At 38.7% G+C, this 14,881-nt stretch overlaps 1 protein-coding gene across 2 annotated transcripts in view; it reads right to left on the bottom strand.

Moving 5' to 3' along the window:
• Nucleotides 1-5,794: 5,794 nt before the first annotated feature.
• pcf11 (PCF11 cleavage and polyadenylation factor subunit) overlaps nt 5,795-14,881 on the bottom strand; it is a 41,686-nt gene continuing 32,599 nt past the window's right edge. For both annotated transcript variants that reach the window (XM_078545700.1, XM_078545701.1), the window contains 5 exons: nt 13,410-13,593; nt 12,003-12,158; nt 8,250-8,342; nt 7,052-7,087; nt 5,795-6,775 (listed from right to left, as the gene is read on the bottom strand). In XM_078545700.1, coding sequence (XP_078401826.1) covers nt 6,563-6,775; nt 7,052-7,087; nt 8,250-8,342; nt 12,003-12,158; nt 13,410-13,593 — 682 coding nt within the window. In that variant the 3' untranslated portion in view covers nt 5,795-6,562. The remainder of the gene's footprint in view (nt 6,776-7,051; nt 7,088-8,249; nt 8,343-12,002; nt 12,159-13,409; nt 13,594-14,881) is intronic.

The following is a 14,881-nucleotide window of genomic DNA, read 5'->3' as shown; positions in this document are numbered from 1 at the left end:
TAGACCTGTGGCCCTCCTATGCACCCATTTCAGAAGCACCCCCCACCCCCCCACTGCGCCCCACAATGTGAAAAGACCAAAACTGGTCCAAGTATTCCAAGTGAGACCTGACCAAGGTCCGAGACAAGGCCAAATTAGAACACCTCCTCTTATAATTAATAGTTCTATGAATGCATCGCAACACCCTATACACTCTAGGTATAGTTTCATGGCATTGCTCATGTACCCTTAGAGATTTATGTGCAAGAATACATATTTCTTTCTTTCTTCTCCTTCTTCAATGCTTTTTCCTGAAGGATGTTGAGCATTCACCCGGACCCACGTGCATAACACTGTACTTTTACAATATTAAACATAATTTGTCAGTCATGAGTACAGTCTCTCAACACATTAACGTCCACTTGAATGTGTGGAGCATCATGTACAGCCCTAACACTTGACAGATCTTAGTATACTCTGCAAAATTACAGATCATGCCCCCTAGATGATTAATAAAAATAATAGAGCAATTGTCCCAACATCAATCCTGTGATGCACTTGGGCAGGACAAACAAAGCATGGGAATACACAATGAATGGTAGGACCCTGGGAAGTACCAAGGATCAGAGGGACCTTGGTGTGCATATCCATCGGTCCCTTAAGGTAGCGGGACAGGTAGATAAGGCGGTTAAGAAGGCATATGGGATACTTGCCTTTATTAGCCTAGGCATAGAATATAAGAGCAGGGAGGTTATGCTGGAACTGTATAAAATGCTGGTAGGGCCACAGCTAGAGTATTGCGTGCAGTTCTGGAATCCGCATTATAGGAAGGATGCGATTGCACTAGAGAGAGTGCAGAGGAGATTTACCAGGATGTTGCCTGGGCTGGAGAGTTTTAGTTATGAGGAGAGATTGGATAGACTGGGGTTATTTTCCCTGGAGTAGAGGAGATTGAGAGGGGTCATGATTGAGGTGTATAAAATTATGAAGGGCATAGATAGGGTAGACAGGAAGGAACTTTTCCCCTTGGTGGAGGGATCAATAACCAGGGGGCATAGATTTAAGGTAAGGGGCAGGAGGTTTAGGGGGGATGTGAGGAAGAATTTTTTCACCCAGAGGGTGGTGGGAGTCTGGAACTTGCTGCCCGAAAGGGTGATAGAGGCAGAAACCCTCATAACATTTAAGAAGTATTTGGATGTGCACATGCCATGCCATGGCATACAAGGCTATGGGCCTAGTGCTGGAAAATGGGATTAGAATAGTCAGGTACTTGTTTGACCGGCACAGACTTGATGGACCAAAGGACCTTTTTTTGTGCTGTAGACCTCAATGACTCTATGACCACTAGTGACTGGTCCAATCAGATCTTAATCCATCAATAGCTAATTTTTGCTTACTTCCAGCCAGTTCTCACTCCAGATCAATACATTGTCACTAATATTCGAGACTTCAATTTGTAGAGAAGTATTTTCTGCAGTGTCTTATCAAAATGTTTTTGGAAACAGACAATGTCTACTGGGCTTCCCCATCCACCATTTGGGTGACTTCTTCAACAAATAGTCAAATTTTTAAGCCATGAGTTTTTTATGAAGCCGTGTTGGATGTTCCTAATGTTTTCCATCCAGTATCATTTCCATCCAAGTAATCATATATTGCATCCATAATGATTTCTCAAGCATCTTTCCTATGACTGATGTTAAACCATCTTTAGTCAGAAGTGCCAAGTGGATTATCCATCTTAGCCTCCTTCTGAGGTCAACCTAATGGGTCTAGATCCATCTTCTCACCTTTTCACAGAAGGAGGCGATGGGCCCCAACAACATCCTAGCTGTAGTGTTGAAAACTTGAGTTCCAAAACTAGCTGCATCTCTAGCCAAGCTGTTTCAGTACAGTTACAACACTGGCCTATACCTGACAATGTGGAAATTTTCCCAGGTATGTCCTGTCCACAAGAAGCAGGACAAATCCAATTTGTCTTATTACTGCTCCATCAGCATACCCACTCATTAGCAAAGTACTGAAAACTGTTATTGACAGTGCTTTATCAGGAGGTTGTTTTACTCCCAGAGAATAATGAAAGAGGTTTCCATTTTGTTCAGTGGATGCTGATTTGCTGAATTCCTTCAAATGAGTGCTGGGCTTGTTCTTGGCTGGGGCAGACATCACCTCTTACAAAAAAATAGGTACTGCAGGAAATTCAGGTTCTGAGTGATCCGGAGTGATTCTGTCATCTAGATGGAGCACAGAGGAACTCCCCCCACCGCCCCACCCCCAAATTAGCCAAGGTCTTTATCCGCTTTATCATGTTGCCCAGGAGATCAAATTGTTTTGGGTGGGCAAGTGTACATATTACATTACCAATAACCTGCTAAGTGTTAGCTGTGGCTCAGTAAAATTGAACCCAGTTGGAATCTGGGGAATGTTCTCCACTGGCTGAAATGATACCTAACACAAAGGAGGATTGTTGTCATTGTTTGAAGCCAATCATCTCAGCCAGAACATTACAGGAGTTCCTCAGGGCAGTGTCCTAGGCCCAAACATCTTCAGCTGCTTCATCAATGACCTTCCCTTCATCATAGTCAGAAGCCAGGATGTTCACTGATTATTGGTGTTCAGTACCATTTCTGACTCTTCAGACACTGAAGTGAGTGTCCACTTGGAGCAAGACTTAGACAACATTCAAGTATGAGCTGATAAGTGGCAAGTAACATTCATGTCACACAAGTGCCAGGCAATGGCCACCTCCAACAAGAGTGTGTGTAATCATCTCTTCTTGACATTCAATGGCATCACCATTATCACAGCACCACCAACTTCCTGAGGGTCACAATTCACTAGAAACTTAACTGGACCAGCCACATAAATCCTGTGACTACAAGAGCAGGCTGGGTACTCTATGCTGAAAGGACTCATCTCCCGATTCCCCAAAGCCTTTCCACCATCTACCAGATACAAGCAGGAATGTGATGGAATACCCTGGAATGAATGCAGCTCCAACACTCAAAAAGCTCAACACCATTCAGTACAAAGAAATCTGCACGATTGGCAACCCATCCACCACTGTAAACATTCACTCCCTTCACAACCGGCTGTAGTGTATTATTTACAAGTTGCACTGCAGCAACATGCCGAGGGTTCTTCAACAACACCTCCCAAATATGTGACCTGTACTCCTAGGACAAGGACAGCAGGTGGATGGGGCATCATCACCACTTCCACAATTACCTATAATTCTCTTTTCCAATTGCTGACCTAATAGCAGCCTGTTCCCTTTAGATTTTTACTATCCTCAGTATCATATTTCTTTTAATGTTTAGAAACATTTTTATTTTATTTGTCCTTGTACATATCCATTCAGCCACCTTGGCTCTTCCTTTTAACTTTGGGTACATATTTGTCTTCCACATATACCTTGTTCTAAACTTCGTTAGTCAATTCATCCATTTAAGTAAGTTACCATTCATGTAGTTTGCATTTCTGAAATCTGATACAAATTGTAGATTGAGTATCTTTAAGCTTACCAGCCAAGTGAAACCATATAATAGTCACTGCTGCCCAGGTTTTCTCGCACATGTAAAAATGATAGACAGGCTCGTGACTAAACATTAAATAGAATTTTATAGGAGCTAGACATCGTTTAACCAACCTAATTGAATTATTGTGTAACGAAGTAGATTTGGAAGATGGGGTATAATGTAGGAAAATGTGGTTCTCCAATTTGGCAGGAAGAATAGAAAAGCAGGATAGTATTTAAATAGAGACTACAGAATGCTGCAGTACATGGGAATCTGGGTATCCTTGTAAATGAATCTCAAAGTTATCAAGAGATGGAATGTTAACCTTTATAAAACCAGGGTAGTCTTGCTCCAACTGTACAGGGCATTGGGGAGACCACACCTAGAGTACAGGTTAGTTTTGGTCTCCTTACCCAAGGAGGGATCTCCTTGCATTAGCAGTTCAGAGGAAGTTTACTAGTCTGATTCCTGGGATGGAGTTGTCTTACGAGGAAATGTTGGGCCTATACTCATTAAAGTTTAGAAGAATGAGGTGTGATCTGAGAGGATTTGACATGGTAGTTGCTGAGTTTCCCCTCACAGGGGAATCTAGAACTAGGAGATAGTTTCAAAATAAGGTACCCCCATTTAAAATGAGATGGAGGAATTTCTTGAGTGTTGTTAGTTTTTGGAATTCTCTTCCATAGAAAGCAGTGGATGCTGGGTCATTGAATTTGTTCAAGGCTTTTAGGTTTTTGATTGACAAGGGAGTGCAAGATTTTGGGGGGTGGGGTGGGGAGGTGCAGGCAGGAAAGTGGAGTTAAGGTCACAATTAATTCAGTCATCTTATTGACTGGCAGAGCAGGCTGAATGGGTCAAATGACCTACTCCTATTACTAATTGGGCAGGAATGATTATTAACACCACAGATGGATTTCCAGAAAGCATTCAACAAGGTTCCACAAAAGCGACCGTTTACCTGGTTAGGAGATTAGTTAGGTAGTAAGACAGTGTGGGGATAATAGATATTTACTGAAATTATAAGTGCTGGGCCTCAGCCATTAATATCATGGATAACATTAGACGGCTACATATCCCAATTTGCTGATAGAACAATTACTGACAATGTACACTTATAATTACATAAAATTAGACATTAATTGATTAAGTGGGTGGTCAAAATTGTGGCAGATGGTTTTCAATGGAGCCAAGTGTGGGGACATCTAATTTGGACTAAAGGATAGATAGAGTTTCAAAAAAAAAGTGAACAGCTAGGAAGTGAATGGCCAGAGATTGTGGTCCATTTCCACATCACCAAAAATGTAGCAGCCACATACAAATTATAATCCAGATGGCTAATGAATGTTAGCATTTACAAGGGTATATGTTTTGCTACATCTTTTGGCAATGTTAGACATTAATAGTACTAGATAGTTATAGACACTGCAACTTAAAAGATATATTGGCCTGGAAAGGAGTGCAACTCAAATTTGAGATTACATTACCCAGGCTTGTTCTCTGGAATGTAGAAAGTTAATAGGAGCCTGAGAGTTTTGTTTTAGGATTTTGAAAAAAATCAGTAGGATGGTGGACGAGTCTAGGACAAGGGAACATAACTTTAAATCAGAGGCAGGCCAGCGAAGTTAGCAAAGTTATTCACACAAACGGTGGCAATTTATCCCACAAAAAATGGTAGTTGCTAACTCAATTAATAACTATATTGCTGGAAGAAACAATGTTCTGTTAAAGCTTTTCATCTTGCACTCATCAGGACAATTCTCAAGAATACAATGTAAGGGAAAACAACAAATTTATACTGTTTGAGAGTGTGCAATCTGATTGGTTGGCAAGTGGACTCTGATTAGTAGAGGCTTTGCCCAATCAGCACAATATAAATTTTGTTTTCCCTTACATTGTATTCTTGCAAATTGTCCTGAGTGCAACATGAAAAGCTTCAACAAAACGTTTTTTCTTTCAGCAATAAATATATTTGAGAACTGATATATTTTTGCTAGCCAAAGCAGGTGTACAGATCAGCCATTATCTTACTAAATGGCAGCAAAGACTCTAGGGACTGCAAGTTTACTCTTGTTCCCATGCAACGCACCAATTAAAGTTTCAAGCAGATGACAGTTTATTTTTAATTTTCCAAATGATTAAATTTAGTCAATACCAGAATTAAAATGTACAGCAGTTGGAATGCTGTGCAAAATGCTGCCTGGTAGGAAATCTTAAATAAACATTCCAAGAAAATATACCATAAATGCATATTAACTTTAATGTTGCTCAGATTGAGAATTACAGAAATGAAAACAAAGATATATTTTGTGCAGACGGTTTATTTAGTTTAGTACATACAAGGTTAACTTCTAATGGTTTCAACACTGCATTGTTTTCAGGTGCATAGATCGTTTTGCTGTATGAAGATTTACTAACTTATCAAAACAACTACTAATGCAGGAATCCACATGAAAAACAAAATAACTTTTATGTCAGGTAAATATCAAGTTTTATTTCTATTTTCAATAGTTCAGATCCTGTAGTTTTAACAAATTTTATTTCCTAAATAAACCGAAGTATTAATTTCCATTGCACCATAAATATTTAAAAAAAATTAACTTAAATACTTTCCATCAACTGTACACAAAACATATTTCAAAAATATTTTATTGTTTTTAGAATTTACATTCTTACAAAAGTAACATTTTCATTCCCCAAGTGCATTCACTCACTGGCAGCACTCACACAGTAATACACACCTGAACTGCACATGCAGTTGAACATACAAATACCAAAATGTATTCAATATAACTTCTGCTGAGATCCCTGCCTCAAATAATAAAATATAAACAAAAGGGGAGAAGTTCAAATTTGACATGTTCCTTGAAGGTAGCATGTACTATTGCTGCTTTGCATGTTTCCCAATGATTTCAACTTAGCAAGAGGTAGTATCACTTCATGTCATACAATAGTCACCCTCATACAAAAGGATACATCAAATCCAACCATTCATATTGAATCTGCTTCTTCTTGTAATACTAAAGTTTGTAATAGTGAACAAAAAATCATTTTCTTCATCAAAGGAAGACCTAGACTGTTTCCATTTTCACAGTTGCAGCATCTTTTTCAGTTTTATTATCATCTGTCAACACACAGCTCCCTTCATTCTCAGTATCTTTACAGCTGTTAGTAGGATCTGAGGTCTTGCAACTACTATCCAATTGCTCCTGTTTAATAACTGAATGTAGTGGATTTTCTATAGGAGCTTCACTTGGAGATGGAGTTGAATCTGTAAATGAAGCCTGAAAAAGGAAGGCAACGAGGAAAACAAATGTAAAAGCAATTTTCATGAATATTTCATAAAGTGATAGTAAAATTTACTTTTAGCTGAAGTTTATATACTTAAAAGTAACTACATATTGTTCCTATAATGTACAACATCCCACAGAACTGCTGCAGGGTTTTTTTGAAAATAGCACAAAATCCAAACTAACTGTACTTTGACATATGAGTAATATTTCAATATATTGGTGTTCAATAGTTATATTTGGTAAAATGTAACTTGGGTTTCTACTCACATTTTTGTAGTCTTCATAACATGCCGGGTGATATGTCTAAAAGGAAAGACGTCATGTTATTGATATGAGCTCACATTTCAAAGATGAAAGTAATTAGTGACAATTTCTGTGCTGTTAAATAGATTTAAAATTATTTTGCTTTGTCAAAATAAACCAGGTTAGAAGAACACCATAGCTTAGCATCTGAAATTAATATAGATGAGCTGAATCTTACTAGAAAAGTAATAGTATAATAATGACAAACGGTTTAACGTGCAAATCACTCAAGGGATTAAGAGGCGAATCTCCAGAACCTGCTGGTTATTTTACAACGCTCCACCATTTATTTTGCACGAATGGTATCTCGCCCTTACCCTCCTTGTTATTTTTAAGACCTTGTTAGATTTGTACTGTGTCATTAAACTCACCAGGATGTTAAATTTTGTAATTAACAGTACAAGTACTTTTTAACATAATTATTAATACAGTGCCGATCAAACTTTCTGGCCTAGAAATTAAATAATTTAAACTGTGGCGTCTCCTCAGATGGGAAAAAAAAGGTTTTTTTTTAAACAAAATATTTTTTCCTCTCTTTCCCCCTTCAATCCAATCTTTCTTGCCCTCTTTCTGTACCGGATTGGACTCCAATTCATCTGCCCTAACACACCCTCAGCGGTTTCTCTTTTCTCTCAATCCTTAAACCTTAGCTTGCACTTCTAGCAACTTCTGATACAAAAAGAAATTTGAGCTGAAATGATGCGAGATACCCTGCTCCACAAATTCTGGCCTGTCATCAGTTACAGGTAACTAATATATAGCAGTTGCCTTGGGTAGCAAGCTAATCAACTAACTTAAAAAATGGTTTTATTGGAAACGAAATGATTTTTCAACACAACTACAGTAGAACAGGAGGATGGAAGATTTTAACTATGTTGCATATTCTGGTCATTTATACTGGCTGACATGTCTGCTTACACTTAGTGTAAGTAAACTGGAAGTTGTAAACAGCACAATATAAATGCAATATCTTTCTTTACAATTGCCCATTATTGACCATAATAATTCATCAGATTAACCACTGATGAGTTTTGAGAATGTGACCTCAGCCAAACTATTATTTCAAATGGCAAATTGTGTCAATGGCTGCACACAATAATTTCTACATTTTTTATACATCCTACTGAGCAAAACATTTAATTACTGGGCTCACTGTACTTACTCTATTATCCACACGAACTGCATTTTTCAGATGCCACTCTTCCTCATCCTCATCCCAGTACTGCTCAAAGGCCTCTTGACAAATTTCACAGACCTGCCAGATGAAATTACAATGTGTTTGATAAACTTAGGGCAAGTATTTTTTTTGATAAAGTTTAATATAGTATTTTACTAGCAAATACAATGCAGCACACTTCTGATTTAGGATACAGTAAACTTCCAAAAAGCTTCTGATGTATGCTTTTCTCAATATTGAAGAGGAGGACTCCAATGGCACTGCAATTTTCTTCCAACTTTCCTCACTGAGGGGATGGACTGGTAACTTGCAAGTGGACCTCTGCGAATAACATTTGATTTGCACACTTAAGTACTTTTAGCCCCTTTGAGTTTTCATAATTCATACTTGGTTACAATGTGATCAAAGATGTATGCATGACTTCCTAATACAAACACTTTCCAGGACGTTGCTCATTACAGCACCAGCATTATGTACTTGAGAATAGTGTATTTTCTTGGATACCTGACTTGTTTACACCAAATCCAGCATGCAACACCTCAGATGTAGTTGGGTGTAGGTCAGAGGTAAAGTTGGCAAGTCCAAAATAGACCTGAAGACTAGAGTAAGAGCAGGGGAGAAAGGGAATAGCTGGAAACAAGACAAAAGCAGAGACCTGGTGTAGCAAAAGATAAAATCTGCTGTTCCTTAAAAGGGGAAATGGCAGCACTGGAAAAAGCAAAAAATGTGGTTGAGAAAGATGGCAGCCAAGTCGAAGAAAACAACAACAATCATCAGTACGTTTGACCTGGATGTCGCCTAGCATTGCAAACAAGATGATCTGTTTGGGATCACAGACATGCAGTACGTACATTGCAGAGGTTGATGTCTGTGGGGGAGCCTATGCCCCTTCCTTAGCCTGCAGGAAATATTTAACCATTGTGTTCCCCGAACCTTCATGTGTGGGTCACTCCTCATTACTGTGCTCAAGGACTGTACTCATATCCCTCCTGCCATCTTGTCCTACCCAAGCATAAATGTATGAGCAAATAATCCAGAAGTTGCTATCAGAGATGCCCTATTTTTCTACAACTTGTATTGTTGCAGTACTTGCTGATATACTGTGCATTGAAATGACTGCAATAGCATGAACTTGGTTTTCTGACCACTAGTTAGTTCCACACGAGAAATTATTGAAAACTTACTAAACCTGGCTTTTCTTACTTAATGTCCTGCTTACAACCTTGTGTGTCAAAGTTGTAACAAAAGACTCTGCCCAGTCTTTACTGCAGGATGAGGCCCACAACCCTCTGGAAACTCAAGACATCACATTTGAATACACTCAAGTTGAAGCCTTAGATATCCTGGGAGACGTGATCTAATCTATTAGCAGAAGCAACTATTTTATAGACATTCCTGGAAATTTGATCATGTGACATTCAATCACATGGCATTTGTCCGTCATTTTCAAACGTTATTGCATTTACTGTAGTTGAACATCTTGGTATCACCAAGCCCAGAAGACTGTTTTGCAACAAGACAAATTTATAAGTCAAAGAACACAGAGAAGATTTAATAAGTGATGTTTCTACATTATCAATTGCAATGGGAAACGATAATTGGAATTGTAACTTCTGAAATTTTAGTAATTTTATGATTGACAATACAAATTAAAGTAGTTTCTATAAGCTTAATATGAGGATTAAACCTGATTTATAAACATTCAGTTCACTGGCTTGCACAGCAAGTTGAAACCCAGCTTCAGGGATGAGGGGTTCAATTTTCAGGGAGAAGCTGGCCAACTCCCATAAAACAACTTGTACAACAACACACATCACAGTTTGACAGGAACTCTCCCTCCTAGGAGGAACCAGTCACCCATTTAAGTAGGTGGGAGGACTGGGGACCCTAAAAAGATGTAGGAGGAAAATGGCCACTGCAGGTCTGTCTGCACCATATGCAACTCTGCCAGGCATCAAGGTGAAGCCGGGATATTTGATAGTGGAAAGCAAGGTCCAGCAGTAGTTAATATCGGCACCAGAGCTGGCAGAATCAATTTTCTGGGATCCTGCTCTAAAAAGGATGCAGGATGAACAACACATTCATGATGGCATTGAAGACCATCTCAGAGACAGAGAGCAAAAATCACAAGTTGAATCTTTCTTCACTTCTAATATCCAAGGATTCAAAACAAAGCAGAACTGCGTGACACCATGTGCCTTCTAGCGACAGAAAGGTCAGATAATGCTTTTACAAGACAGACAAGTGCAGAAAAACCACTGTGATATGAAATCCAGTACTCCCAAGACATATCCATTCCTTGGTTTCACGTATCTGTCCTTTGATGTAGCCTTAACCTACCATCTTGCCATTTCCTCTTGCTCCTCTTTCATCACAGGGAAACATACATGGTTAGAGCAAATTCTATGGTAAAGGTTCATGATAAAATGATGGGAATAAAAATGTTACCCCTGCCTGAAATTGTTAGGTTAAGGAAAAACAATCAGAAAAAGACAGTAATAGATTTAACTAGAGCCTGTTGACCTCTACCACTTCCAGATTTGTAGGAAACTTAGTTTCTATCGGCTTAATAAGTCAAGTTTAATTCTCATATAAACAGCAGCATTTTTGGGGCAGCCTGTTTTGCTCTCATTTTTCTGTCATTTACATGCCGATCTTTGGGATGGCACATCCAATCTCATGGTTCCACCAGAATTTAGCACGTATTTTAGAACAGGCATAACTGTGGCATATCCAACTTTCCTCTACATTTAGTATAGTGCTAGAGCAACCCACTGACCAAATACAGTCAAATGCCATCTTATACCAAGCACACAATACCAGTTTGAACTACGGGTTTAACTCCCAATGAGTATAGGTGAAGTATAGGTGAAATTGACTGCATTTTCTGAAAAACAGGTATTTAAGTAATGGCTAAGTTGCAGCCCTTTAAATATACTGGGCCTAAAATAAAAGCCTCAGCTCTGAAAGAAAGGCCATGCTGATCGATACAGTGCACAGAAAAGTGGTCTCATAGAAGTACCAAAGATCTACCCCTTAATATTATTTATCAAGACAGGATGGAGAACAAGCAAATTAGAGAGAAAAGCAATAGAGATTAATTTGAGTACTTCCAAATCATCAAGTTTGAAACTCTAATTCCTGCCATTTACTGTAATCCATATCTGGGAATTATCAATTGCAGGAAACAATGTTGTAACCAAAATGGCTACCTTATCAGAAAGGATAAAATTTGGTGACTTTCATATGAATTCAAGTAAAACGTGTTATTCAGGGAGTCTGCTAAAAATATAATATAGGGAGATGGTGGCACATGATAATGGCTGGAATAGTAATCCAGAGGCCCAGACTCATGCTTTGGGGGCACGGGTTCAAATCTTACCATGGCAGCTGGTGGAATTTAAATTGTACTAAGAAATCTGGAATATAAAGCTAGACTCAGTAATGGTGACCATGACAACGGTTGATTGTTGTATTAACCCATCTGGTTCACTTATGTCCTTTAGGAAAGGAAATCTGCCATCCTTACCCAGTCTGGTCTACATGTGACTCCTAACCCAATACAATGTGGTTGACCCTTAACTGCTGTCTGAAATGGCCTAGCAAGCCACACAGTTCAAGGGCAATTAGGGATGGGCAACAAATCCTGACCTTGCCAGTGACACCCACATCCCGTGAAAGAATAAAGAAGAAAAAGCATAAAGAACATGATCAGATGCACTTCCATAACAAACCTACCTCATGTACTCCAGCCGGCCCAGCAGGGACACTTTGGAATTCCTTTTCCTTTGCAGCTTCTTGTGTTCTCTGTACAACTTCTTCATGGACCTTCTCAAAGAACTGACTCTTTGCACGCTCTTCCAGGTCAGCAATTTCCTCAAATTCTATCCAGTCCTGGCGATATGCAAACATAAAACGTTTCAGAAACCAAACATTTCAATTTCTCAACTTTTCTGCCATTTTTAAAAACTAGAACCATTTCTTACTATTTAATGTTCGTGAATAGATATGCCAATCTTCTTAAAGGAAACATCTCCAAACACACTGATAATTTTGATCAATATTCAGTTTTAAGACCCCAAGGCAGCTAAATTCAGGGAGATAAACATACCAGCTAGATGATCTGATCTTGAGAATATTCAAAACAACACACTGCTGTAAAAGCGATTATTTTAGTTATGTATTTCAAATTTTCAGTGGGTAGAATGGTCCAAGTATTCCACTGGAAAATGGATTAAATAGAGAGGTTCACCTACACTACATGCACTCAGGACAGTTAGAGAGCCTCACTGTTTCCTAACATTTTTAACATTGCACCTAAAATCACCTCTTCATTGATACCCTGATGTTTTTGTGAGAAGCTGAAAATTAATTCATGGAATAAAGAAATATTTCCTTGGAAAATGTAACTGAGGAGCAACAAGTCAGGATATTGAAAACTGTTGAGATCAGTCCATTAGAGCTCAATGACTAGACCAACTGAAAAAGAATTGGAGAGAAATGAAGGGCTACAAACCAAACTGATCTCTTCATGACAGAGATCAAAGCTTGCAGCACTTTGAATCAGGCCCCATTAAAATCACATGGCCACTGACTTGGCCTTCACGAAAAATCAGACACTCTAATGCAGCTTTCAAGTAAAACTGGGAGGCAATCTGAGGCAGCATGCATTGTAATCTGAGCAAATTGACTAAATCAATCCCACCATAAGAAAACTAACCTTGGCTTTCAGCCTTCCATGCAGGTCATTGAAATCAGACACCTGACCCTGCAATCTTCCACTGATCATTTAAATCAGCACTGGTACTCATTTCCCCCTTTCTATCCAAATAGGCCCCTGAACCCACGAGTAGTGCTCCCCACCACAGTCCACTGAACAATAAAATTGGGGATACTGTCACTGAACCCCATCCACCCAAGAAAATTACAACCCCTTTTGCCTCCCCTCTGTTAATACAAGATTTTTTTTGTATCTTTTCTGTTCTAATCCCCATTGCTTCCCCATTTTACCCTCTCATCACATCTTCCTTCCCTTATCCAACTTTGTTCGACCTGAATAGTTTACAGGGCACTGACTCATGCTAAATGTCACAGATCAACTAACATAAAAATTTTGTGCTAGTTTTATACATTCAACAAACTTACAGTTAAACTGTAGTACCACTTTCTGTAAGTCACTTTCTTAGTGATGTCCTTTTCCATTCTGTTCATACGATAATGCCAGTCCAAATGGTCCGCATAAACATCAGTTTGCGAAGCTGTGAACCTCATTCCACAGGAATAACACTGAATACCTGTGTATAGTCGGCTGATGACACCATCATATCTCCTGTTTTTAAGAGAAATCAATAATAAGCGTAATGTTCAATGATTATATAAAACACCTTAATCTATTTTATAAATGGAACATTTATTATAAAGGCCTTTCACCAATGTGGTCGGAGCCACAAAATGCTCATCATGATTCCTTAATAGGCTGGAGACTGCATCAACATCCTCAAGCTCCTCTCAGCAAATAAGACACATGTTGGCTTTGTTCAACAGACTGAATCAAAAAATTTTTTAATATAAAAGATATATCCGTTACCCATTTTTGCCACTTTCCAAGTCCAAAAGGTGAAGCAGAATGGCTAATTTTTTTACTAACTCTGAATGCAGTTAACCCTCACATACCAACGAATAGGTTGATCTCCCATTTGTTTTGAAAGAGAGACCGGGATTCTCCAAGTTCGCTATGCCTAAAGGAGAAGCACGGGAGTGTGTACATGGAGTTGAATTACATTTAACAAATACATTTCAACCAATCTAGAGACTCTGACGCTATAGAAGTGCAACCAACTGTGAACATGCAAGTCTTCCTACACTGGTTGAAATTCAAAGTAAACCAGCCCACTCCGATATCCTCAACATTGTGGATGCATAATTCTTCTGCCAACGCAAGAAAGCGAGTCCTACGTATAGTTTCCTTAAAAAAACCATCTCTCCAATCATATGGAAAATTGTACAGCATTTCACAGATTCCTCTCCAAAAGTAGTGTCAAACACAACTATAAAAGCATCTTCTTTTTCGGTTCTTCAACTACGGAAACTAAAGTTATTTTGAAGTACCCACTGAAGCAATTATGAAGGTATGGAAGTACAAACATTATACAAAATTACCTTGCAGACAATATTGAGAGAAATACTTTGCATGTTGGCCCATGATATTTAACAGCACGAAAGGAAATAACCGTTGTTTATTCCAGGTAATTTCTAACAGCTAGTGAACACCTCAGCTTTCAAGTGAACATTGTTGACTAGTATTTTTTGTACAATTATGTGATCAATTTTATGACATGCAGTAAAGCCTCTGATTTTTAAAGGACTTGCTTTTAATGAAGCTCAAAACACTCAGAGGTCTCAGCTCAAAAACAGGCTGTGCACATGTGAAAATAATTTGATATCAGTGACTAGCACAATTACCCTTCAAGAACGGCTTTCAAAATCTAGACATCTTAAAACCAGGACTGGCATCAATTAAACTGAAGGAGAATTGATCACAATGCAGGCCTCGACTAATCAACTTTTGTGAAAAAATATACACTTCAGCCGAGTGTGTTTAGGAGCAAAAAAATCAA

Source organism: Cetorhinus maximus, chromosome 7 (genome assembly GCF_964194155.1).
Source record: "Cetorhinus maximus chromosome 7, sCetMax3.hap1.1, whole genome shotgun sequence".
Taxonomy (NCBI): domain Eukaryota; kingdom Metazoa; phylum Chordata; class Chondrichthyes; order Lamniformes; family Cetorhinidae; genus Cetorhinus; species Cetorhinus maximus.
The sequence above is the reverse complement of the archived record's forward strand: the minus strand, read 5'-3'. Positions and strand labels throughout refer to the sequence as shown.